This window comes from Papaver somniferum, chromosome 2, assembly GCF_003573695.1.
Source record: "Papaver somniferum cultivar HN1 chromosome 2, ASM357369v1, whole genome shotgun sequence".
NCBI lineage: Eukaryota > Viridiplantae > Streptophyta > Magnoliopsida > Ranunculales > Papaveraceae > Papaver > Papaver somniferum.
The window spans coordinates 189306302-189316200 of NC_039359.1; the positions used below are offsets into that span (position 1 = coordinate 189306302).

The window sequence follows — 9899 nt, forward strand, 5'->3', positions numbered from 1 at the left end:
TGGTGGTGGTAGGAGAGAGAAAGCATTTTCTGAGATTATGAATTGAGGAAGAACGAAGGTGGAAGGTTAAAAAAGGAATTCAACAAATTGTGATTTTGTTTTGAACTTGTTTTTCACCTCTTGAGGGTGTTTGTGCAAATCCCATGGATAATAGGGGTAATAATAACATTCCCACGACAATTAGAGAGAGCAAGGAAATATTGTACGGAGAGAGGACCCTCGAATGACCAAGAAGGCTCCTCCAAATTAGAGCAAGAAGCGGAAACGGCGCACATGGCCGTGGATGAGGGTTTGACACTTACATTCTAGCACAAAACTGGCGGGACAAAGTGGGGCCCACATATATTCCAACAGCCAATGAATCTCTGCACATGCTCTCATTGTTTCCCTCTTTCACTAAAATGTAGTTTGACAAAAATTTCAACAACAACAACATCATCATTCATCTCCCGACATATGGGCTCCACACATTCATCACAAATTCACAACCACTCAATTCAACTCAACTCAAGCAAAATTTCTTTTCTTCTCTTCTTTTCATCGTAATCATAATTTCACATTGAGAAGAGAGAGAGAGAGTACCGACCGCATGGCCGCATCATGTTTGTGTTGTGCTCTTCTTCTTTTTAAGAAAGAAGAAGAATGAGAGCAGAGTGGAAAGCATCATACGCGTTTGCCAAACCCTAACATTTTTTTTTTTTCTGATGGAAAAAAAAAACACTTTCTATTTATTTGCTTAGAAAAATAATAGACTTACTCCCTCTGTAGCCGGAGGGACCAATTCTCTTAAATTAAGTAACCAATTTTGATTTCACAAATATCCATGTTTTTTTCCTGTTTTGCTCTTATTGTATTTCCAATGTCAGAGACATGTACCAACTGTGATGATTCCCAAACAAATAAATAGAGATAGTAGAAGTAAAATATGGTTTTGAAATTTACACTCCGCCTATATAATGGTACAAGGAAAAATGAAAAATTCCGCCTATATATAATAGGTACCGAGGGAGTAACATTTTACCTAGTGGTTTCTTAGAAATTCATATTTTACCTACACTGTAATGATCTTGAATCTAGAACGTACTACTTTTGGTGATACCCGGCCCCTGGTCATCGTGCAAAACAACACTCCATCCATGGCATTCTAATAGCAGATGTTTCTTTACCCAAAATCAATAATCTCAAAACTGAATTTTCACGGACCAAAAACAAACTTTTTCTTTGATGCTGTCGAAACAAAGAGATGTCAGCAGAAGGTACCTGTTAGCCTGTTAAGCAGGAAAAAAAATAAAAATAAATAGAGTTGTGGTATACAAAAACTCAACCCAACTCTAGTGAAAATCTGTTTTGTAGTTTAAGAGCTTGTTCAGGTAAAATGTTGGACGAAGTTTTTTAAGTCGAGTGACTCAACATATACGTAATAACGATGAGTTTGACTCCCCAAAGTTAAGGATCGAATGTTTCGAAATTCTTCCACATGTCAGGATCTCCTTTGTTAGACCACCTTAAATCAGTGCGTCCCAATTATCTAATCAAACCACGATTGATAGTACGTATTTGTAAGTGTCCATACACACTAGGCCAAATACAGCTTTCTCTCCAAATATATATACACACACATATTATTAAAGGCTTTAAATAATTTTTAATCTCCATATATATAGTTTTGGCTTTTTTTTTATTTGATTACCACCATTTCATGTAACAGAAAAAACCAAACAGATAGACAGAGAGGAAAGATCAAAGAAAAGCAAGAAAATACAGTAAGAGAATATAGGAAGGAAAGAAAAGTTTTTGACTGGGTAGAGGATTGAATTTGGTATGGAAGTTCGCCGGCAGAAAATGCCGAAATTGGCTATCAACTTAGAGACCGATTTGTGTCTAGGATTACCGGGAGGAGGAGGAGGTATGGATGGTGGTGGTAGTGGCGATAATACGCTGAGCAATTTTAATCTATTATCAGGGAAGAGAGGATATTCTGATACATCTAGTGTTGATTTGAAGCTTAACCTTATTCTATCTAATAGTAAGGAAAGTGTCGTCCAAGAGGATTCAATAATGGAGGAAAATAAGAGTAATAATAATTCATCTTCATCTTCATCTACTGCTTCTCACAAGGAAACTAAAAATCTTCTTCCTAATTCTTCCTGTACCGGTGAAGATGATCAAGCAAAACCTTCTGCTCCCAAGTATGTAATTTTCTCCGTATATATATCTCTCAATTTTATGATACTTGATATGCCGCAGTTTACTTTTGATTAAGCTAATTAATTACAAGTGTCTAGTGAGATCATTCAGATGCATGCATGGTTAACTGAATTTTGTTTGAGATAATAAAATGAAGAACTTATGTCATTTCATTCTCAATCGCACTATTGATTTTCCTTCACATTTGCTTGAACATTAGGAGGTGTAATTACAGGTCATTTGAAAAATAAAAAATAAAATAGAAACTAGAATTTTGCTTTTATGCATTAGTATGTATGTAGCTATACTTAAATTTCATATTCCGTATGCATATATAAAGATGTGTAAAAAGAAAATAATGGTAGCTAACAGTATCTAATAAAAAATTAAGCAAAAACGAACCTATTAAAATCTCCTGTTTGTTAAAAAACATGCACTAGGTTCTTTGCAAAAATCTTTAGGAAAAAAATTATTTAAGGCAATAAAAAAACTATGTGTTTCTATATGCTTTTCAGCTTAACCATCTTCGTTTTGCTTCAAAAAAAAGAAGAAAAAAATCTTCGTTTGATTTTACTTTTCATTTAGTTCTGTACAAGAAATTGATAATATTTAATGGCAAGGTCGAATATGAGAGTGATGAATTATTGTATACATGTTAATTTAATGAACTATTATTGATTGTTAACTAATTGCAGGACACAAGTAGTGGGTTGGCCACCTGTTAGATCTTCCGGGGCACAAGTGGTGGGTTGGCCACCTGTTCGATCATACCGGAAGAACGTGATAACTTCTTCCATCCAGAAGAACAGTTCCGACGAAGAAGAGAAGGTTAGCGGTAACGTCAATCCAGCTTTTGTTAAGGTTAGCATGGATGGTGCACCTTATCTGCGTAAGGTGGATTTAAATTTGTACAACAGCTACAAGGACCTTTCTGATGCCCTAGGAAAAATGTTTAGTTCCTTCACAATTGGTAAGCAAAATTTAAGCATTTATGGATCCTTTGATTTACGTATTTAGACTAATCATTTTAGATTGATTTGGTTGTTGATGTAATGAAGGAAACTGTGGACCTCATGGAATGAAGGATTTTATGAACGAAAGCAAGTTGATGGATCTTTTAAATGGGTCGGAGTACCTGCCAACCTACGAAGATAAGGACGGTGACTGGATGCTCGTTGGCGATGTCCCATGGAAGTAAGTTTTTATCATTCCATCAAATAAAATATAATAAGCTTAATTGAAACTTAAACTGAATGCTCGGAATTACGTACAGGATGTTTGTTGATTCATGCAAGCGTATACGTATTATGAAAGGGTCCGACGCACTTGGACTTGGTTAGTACCTTGATACATACAATATCATATGTCCGACTTGATTACTGTTTCATGTAATAACGTGATGTCTCTTTGGTTTTTGAATCTACAGCAGCACCAAGAGCTGTGGAGAAATGCAAGAATAGAAGCTGAGGGATTAGGGTTATAACCACATCCAGCTTGTTTTATCTCTCAATTCTTCCCATTCCAGATCAAAATAAAACAACGATAACAGTGATTAATTTCTCCCGAGTTGGAACGAGCAGGGTTGTGTAGTGTGTTTGATAAATATATATGTATTTATTTAGATACAAAAGGTAAGCAAAAGTATGAAATATTTTTGTTGTAAAAGAAAGTAAGAAAACTTAAGTTTACAAAAGACTACTTCTTGGTTATTGTAATGGCTTCCACAATAATCATCTTCTTGTTGTTTGGTTTTGTATTCCTGAAGTTGCTGTGTCTTCAAATGTTCCACTTACTTGTATTTGTATGTCCATTTTGAATTGATTTATGCTTTTGCAACACTTTGCACATACATGAAAAGATCAAACAAAAATCAACTAATCCTGATTTCCAACTTTGTATCCCAAACAAAAAAGATCAAACAAAATTAAAGACTATTGTCATCAGATAGCAATATTTTTTAAAATCTTCTAATTCTGATAGTAATTTGTCAATGTGGTGTTCCAGAAAAAACCTGGGCCTGAGGTAAACAAGTGTCAACAGCTGTATAAAATCAAAGAGCTAAAGTACTCCCGATAGGGTTATTGAACTAAACAGTGAATGATGACAACTGAAAGAGCGGAACCATGTGCGAAATTGCAAGTTCCAAATTATTTTTTAAAATTATGTAATTTTCTTGATTTCTTGATTTTGGATTCCTCCAAGTTAAAGTTTTTGATTCACTGAACTGAGAACTGACTTCATTGAATTGTTGTAGCGGTTGCTGGTGGTACTGGTGTCTCAATGAGTTGGAAAACCATAATGTCTCTGTTGCATGAATGAAATATTGGGTGCTTATTGCACTTATTCATTCTCTCTCAATGGGATTACTGTGTTATTTTAATGGTAGACATCGTTAATACTAGTAGGGCCGGTGGTTCCATATACATTATCAAGAAAAAATAATTTATTTTTATGAAAAGTATTTATACATAGAGGGCAGTGGCGGAGTTGGAAATTTAACTTGAGGATGGCTTTGGGTTTTTAGGGGTGCCTTAAGCTTATTAATTGGACTTATTTTTATCGGCACAAGTAAAATAGGTAGCGAAAAAAAAGGAAGGATTTTTTGGGCACTACTCAAAAATGGAGGGGGACTACTTTTCATCTTTTGGGTGGATATTTACAGTAATTTTGAGTCACCCTTTATCTAATTTTTTTAATACCAAACTGGCCCTTGGTAGTAAAATTAATTAGTGTATTGATCAGTGAGTTAATTAATGATTAGTGAGATTAAATTAATAATTTGATTTTTTTTTTCAAAAGAAGAATTATTGAGAGGGAGAAGAAGAAGATGAAGATGATAATGAAAATGAGGGTTTTGGAAGAAAAAAAGTTAGATCTTTTTCTTTAAGAGCCACAACAAGAGTATGATGTTTTGGGTACTCATGGATACTTCAAATTTAGTTAATGGTGCCTGAATTGGCCAAAACATTCCTAAAAATGAACAATTTACAAATTGATTTCGGTTTGGTTAACAAAGTTCGGCTACGACATTTGAAGAACAGGTAGCCGAACTCATCTGCAAGTGTAGTTCGGCTAATGTTTCTAAAAACACAGGTAGCCGAACTTAGCTTTAATGGAGTTTTTTGTTTTAGAGAAAAGTTCGGTTAGGAGAAAAAAATTGCGACGTTTGGGAAAATAAAATGAAAAAATTTGCGACGCAATCGAACTCAATATATAGGTTTTCAGAGAAAAGTTCGGTTAGGAGAAAAAAATTGCGACGTAACCGAACTAAAAGTTCGCATAGGAAAAAAAATTGCGACGTAACCGAACTTTCACTGAAAGAAAAACCTCCATTAAAATTAAGTTCGGCTAGTTCGACAAAGTTTTTCAGATAATTCCTAACCGAACTTTTCTCTGCAACTTCCATGTTCAATTCATTTTGATGATTACTTTTCATTTTTTCCACCAAAAACGAATGACAATGAATTTGTTATAATTTTGATTTTGTTTTATTAATGATTTAAATTAAATTATATATAGAGGTGGTGGTGGTTCGAGGTGAGCGCCGGTGGTGATTATATATATAAGTGGTGTGATGGGAGGTGGTCACATATATATAGATTAAGGATAGGTTAGTCATTTCCACACGTTAGGACATCCCTTATAACTACAGGGTAGATATTTTTAGTATTCCCCCACCATTTTTGAGTAGTGCCCAAAAAAATCATTCAAAGAAAGGGTTTCGGGGCTTTTAGGGCTGGCTTAGTCTGGGCGTAGTTCCGCCCCTAAGAGAGAGTCACAGTTCGTATAGAGAATGACAACGGGGTTGCAGAATGTGGACTCTTTATATCACGAATCATAGTAGGGTCGGCAATACAACCGGGGATACAGAATTAAGAGCGTGAAAATACCATTTGATAATCAATTCCTCAACACATTAAGAGCTTGATATCACGAATTAAGAGCCAACACCACCACAACAGTGCGTAGATACCATTTGATAATCAATTCCTCAACACATACGAAATAGCACATAACAAAAATGAGAAAAGTATTGTTTCACTCCACATTTTAAGTGTTCATCATTTGTAACATAACATGAGAAATATTAGATAGTGGGGTAAAGACGATGGTTTTCGGGTATGTAGATGGAAAATTACTGCAATGTGCTTAGTGCTAATCTACTTTATTGTTTTTTGTTTAGGTTACACTGAAGAACAAATGATTTACCATGACATGGGGAAGAATAGTTCCATCATCCATTTATGAATAATTACAATCAGATAGTTCTCTTCCTTGATTTATTTCTTTTAATCATTCCATGGCATTCATAACTACAAATCCACTGACCTGATTATCAGGTCTGCATTCTTTTTCGACTTGTTTATAAGCTCTGCATTGGGCCGGTCGTTATAATCAATCTGCGTAGACGAATTAGAGATGGCATAGAAAAAATATTTAGTAAGATAACCCATTATAACAAATTTAGTGGAAGAGAATATAAGCAAATGTTGATAACAAAGTCGACCACATGATTTGATTTGCTTACCCGCCATTTAGCGACATCTGGAGGTTTTCCTGTACAAGAAGGAAGACTACATCAGCAAGACAGCAACCTTTCTTGTTAATTTGCTAAGTTTTCCTATTCCACTGGAAGCGTCTACAAATGTATCAGATTACTTACCTGTTGAAATATGCCTCTTTAGTACTCTTTGCATTGCTGTATCAATGTCAATGTCAATGAACCTGGGGGTGGGGAATGATTCGAAACAGAGAAATTAGTCCAGAAATGCCAAATTAACTAAACCTACACCGATAAGGTGTTCAAGCGAACTCTCGTCAGATGATAGATGTGAATATAACCCTATACAGGAAACATACTATGAGATTAACCCAGGAGGAAATGGAAAAAATTGTATGCAACTTCCGACTTGCACGAATATCTCCGCTCTTCACAAGTGAAAATGCTCGTCAAACAATGATTAGATATACTTACCACTTCTCATCAAATACAGAAGAAACTTCTTTCCAAGCACCTTCTTCCAAAAGCAAATAATTACCTTCCACAATCACAAGCTTGTGCCTGCAACAAATGATACATATACATACATGATATCCACAACACAGACTGGAGAAAGAGCTCACATCTCAGAAGGAGTTCAACCTACGACGAACGTAAAGCAAAATAATTGTTTATATCTAGCTAACTTGGACCAAATTGTAAATTTAATCATATACTTGTTGCACTTTTAACAAGCAGCCTATTATAAACCACTCAAATGGAAAATACTTGGGGCACGTTGAATTTTACAACATAAAATTTACCTTTGTGAAGGAAGAAGTAGCCACCTAAACTGACTAACTCGGAATATTTCAAATCAAATACGGAGGATGCACGAAGCAAGTGATTTTGATAGATAGTTGATTACTTACTGAAGGGTCACAAATATATCATCTTCTATTGGATCTCCAACACCATGGTCGAAGGATGGAGCGTAAACTGATCCCTGTGAAATTCCATCGATTATGTCATAATGAAACACTTGTACTAGTAAATTTTAGCATTTCTCCCTATTTTTCAAGACCGTGTATACTTACAGATTAAGTTGCCTGTTTACCGAGAGATAAATATTTGAAAATATAGTTTGATTACTGCTAGCAAATTACCTCGATTCTTAGAGACCTGAGACATTTTAATAGCAATTCTTGATCAAATGTCCATGGGGCTGAGTACACCAAATAACAGCAATCAACACTTATGTTTGCTCATGATGGGTACAACATTGCGATAAAGTAACAAAGGAATGCTCACCTCCTCTCCTTGCATGAGCTTCTTCAGAATTCTGGAAAAGAAAAAAAAGGAGATAATACAAGATGATTATTAGAGTTAACGAAGTAAAAGTGACGAGCCAAGAGATAATTCATGATGAGTCCACACCAAATATATAAACAAACAGGCAGTGAAGACAATGAATGTATTGATATCTGTGGATAACTCTTTATATACAATGTGTGGTGATCAATACAGAAAATGAGAATGTAAGGATCTATCTAACCTCCATTTTATCCAGCTGGTGACGGAAAAGATGAAACCCATCCATGGGAAGCACAATAGCAAAATCTGGAGGATTAACTGCATCTATACCAACTCCAGACGCCTTTTGTGGCCATTGCTTATTTATTCGTCGAGTTACTTCAGATGCTACAGTGGATTTTCCTGCACCAGGTGGACCAGCTATGCCTACGATATACCTACGATACAAGACACATATAGTGTGGTTATATTTTTTTTTTTTGTAAAACGCAACTACAAACCATTACCATTTGTTGTTTTGTCAACAAATATCACCATAAACAAAAATGCTGAATAGTTGCACAACCTCTTTTAGATAACATATTGTTGTGATTCTATTTCACTATCAAATTAAAGGAAAACGTAGTTCGATAAAACAAGCATTCAAGATATCTTGCCAAACTTACTTAGAATTAGGATTTGATTCCATTGCTGATGTAGGAAAAAGTCGAGCAGCTAAAGCATCATATATCTCATCTATACAACTTTAACATAATCACAACATGATTCAGTTAATCATATGAACAAGTGAGCATTGACATAAAAATGCACATACTAAAAGAAGGAACTAAAGCTTGGACCACAATGTGCTTGAACTTGTAAAACATCATGTATTCCTCAGTCATGTTCAATCATATCAGCTAAAAATTCATGTGGTTCCTCACTGTAGTCTAAAAAGGATAACAATTTCAAATTTAACCATGAAAATTCAAATTTTGGTAATTACATAGTTAAAAACCGAACCTGGCCTCTAATACTGGAGTTTCTTTACTTTGGCTTGATGAAACCTAAACACACAAAAAAATAACAATAATAATAACAGATAATTAAAAAGAAAAAAAACACAAGAGAAAGTGACTAATTTCAAAAAGAAGTTTGAGATCAGTATTTACCTTGAATCGATTTTTAGCGGGAGAAAATGATTTTAATCTTAATATTGTTTTGATTCTGATTGGTTGAGTAGAGAGATAGGATTGACGACATTGAAAATGTCTTCTATTGAATAGCAACAACGAATCCGATCTACAAGCTGAGAATAAATAGTTAAAACACCAAACTTAAGATAGAAAAACAGAAATTGCACATATTTTGAATTTAATATTACCTGATGATGATGATGATGGTGGTGGAGAAGGAAAGTAATGAGTATTTGATTTTGAGAAACTTGAGATTTCCATTTGTGGGAGGAAAAGGAATTAGCTTAAGTAGTAATTCGATCTAAGATAAGATAATTAATCAGGTCTGGATTAAGATTGAGATTTTTTCTACCATGTAATTTGAAAACAGAAGGAACTGTTAAGGTCCACGACTCCACGCTGTTGGCTTTGATACCACGTGTTTCTCTTTCATGGGCTTGTATGATACATGTTAGATAAGTAGCATTACCATGTGTGATCGACATAGTCCTTCCTTAAAAAGAGAATCCTATTATTGGGGTTGTAAACTCGGTGTGTTTTGGGGGTTTCATAATACCCGTACTCCTATTATTTTCTACTCCGTTCGTATCATATATGTATATAGGCGGAGTAGCAAAAAGTTTTAAGTTAAGAATTTTTTTTGATTTTATAAATTTATATGTTTTTTTCTGTTTTATGCTTAATTGTATTCCCAATATTAGAGACATACATTTAATTATGATGATTCCCAAATAAATAAATAG

At 34.6% G+C, this 9899-nt stretch overlaps 2 protein-coding genes across 4 annotated transcripts; one reads left to right on the forward strand and one right to left on the reverse strand.

Annotated features, from left to right (window-relative positions):
- Window positions 1-1658: 1658 nt before the first annotated feature.
- LOC113350045 (auxin-responsive protein IAA14-like) lies at window positions 1659-3951 on the forward strand. The gene is made up of 5 exons (XM_026594116.1): window positions 1659-2189; window positions 2883-3157; window positions 3246-3381; window positions 3461-3522; window positions 3614-3951. Exons 1-5 carry the CDS (start codon window positions 1822-1824, stop codon window positions 3652-3654), a joined length of 882 nt encoding a protein of 293 aa, XP_026449901.1. The 5' UTR covers window positions 1659-1821; the 3' UTR covers window positions 3655-3951.
- A 2249-nt stretch (window positions 3952-6200) lies between these two features.
- On the reverse strand, window positions 6201-9610 carry LOC113350046 (putative uridine kinase C227.14). 3 transcript variants are annotated; one of them, XM_026594118.1, is made up of 13 exons: window positions 9345-9609; window positions 9133-9269; window positions 8984-9027; window positions 8647-8724; window positions 8223-8418; window positions 7979-8009; window positions 7834-7892; window positions 7600-7673; window positions 7163-7249; window positions 6851-6912; window positions 6716-6744; window positions 6485-6587; window positions 6201-6425 (listed from the first exon to the last, which is right to left on the reverse strand). In XM_026594118.1, exons 1-12 carry the CDS (start codon window positions 9415-9417, stop codon window positions 6501-6503), a joined length of 957 nt encoding a protein of 318 aa, XP_026449903.1. In that variant the 5' UTR covers window positions 9418-9609; the 3' UTR covers window positions 6201-6425; window positions 6485-6500. The 3 variants fall into 3 exon arrangements, with proteins under 3 accessions (XP_026449903.1, XP_026449902.1, XP_026449904.1); XM_026594117.1 differs by having other exon boundaries at window positions 6201-6587; XM_026594119.1 differs by lacking the exon at window positions 8647-8724 and having other exon boundaries at window positions 6201-6587; window positions 9345-9610.
- Window positions 9611-9899: the final 289 nt, after the last annotated feature.

Bases quoted from the DNA above. Each gene is read 5' to 3' on its own strand.
- LOC113350045 (XM_026594116.1), top strand. From the start codon at position 1,822: ATGGAAGTTCGCCGGCAGAAAATGCCGAAATTGGCTATCAACTTAGAG. The intron at 3,158-3,245 runs GTAAGCAAAATT...GATGTAATGAAG, and splicing joins GTTTAGTTCCTTCACAATTG to GAAACTGTGGACCTCATGGA. The intron at 3,523-3,613 runs GTTAGTACCTTG...TTGAATCTACAG, and splicing joins GTCCGACGCACTTGGACTTG to CAGCACCAAGAGCTGTGGAG.
- LOC113350046 (XM_026594118.1), bottom strand. From the start codon at position 9,417: ATGGAAATCTCAAGTTTCTCAAAATCAAATACTCATTACTTTCCTTCT. The intron at 8,725-8,983 runs GTTCGGTTTTTA...ATTATGTTAAAG, and splicing joins ACTCCAGTATTAGAGGCCAG to TTGTATAGATGAGATATATG. The intron at 7,674-7,833 runs GTAATTTGCTAG...GGAATTTCACAG, and splicing joins TCAGGTCTCTAAGAATCGAG to GGATCAGTTTACGCTCCATC.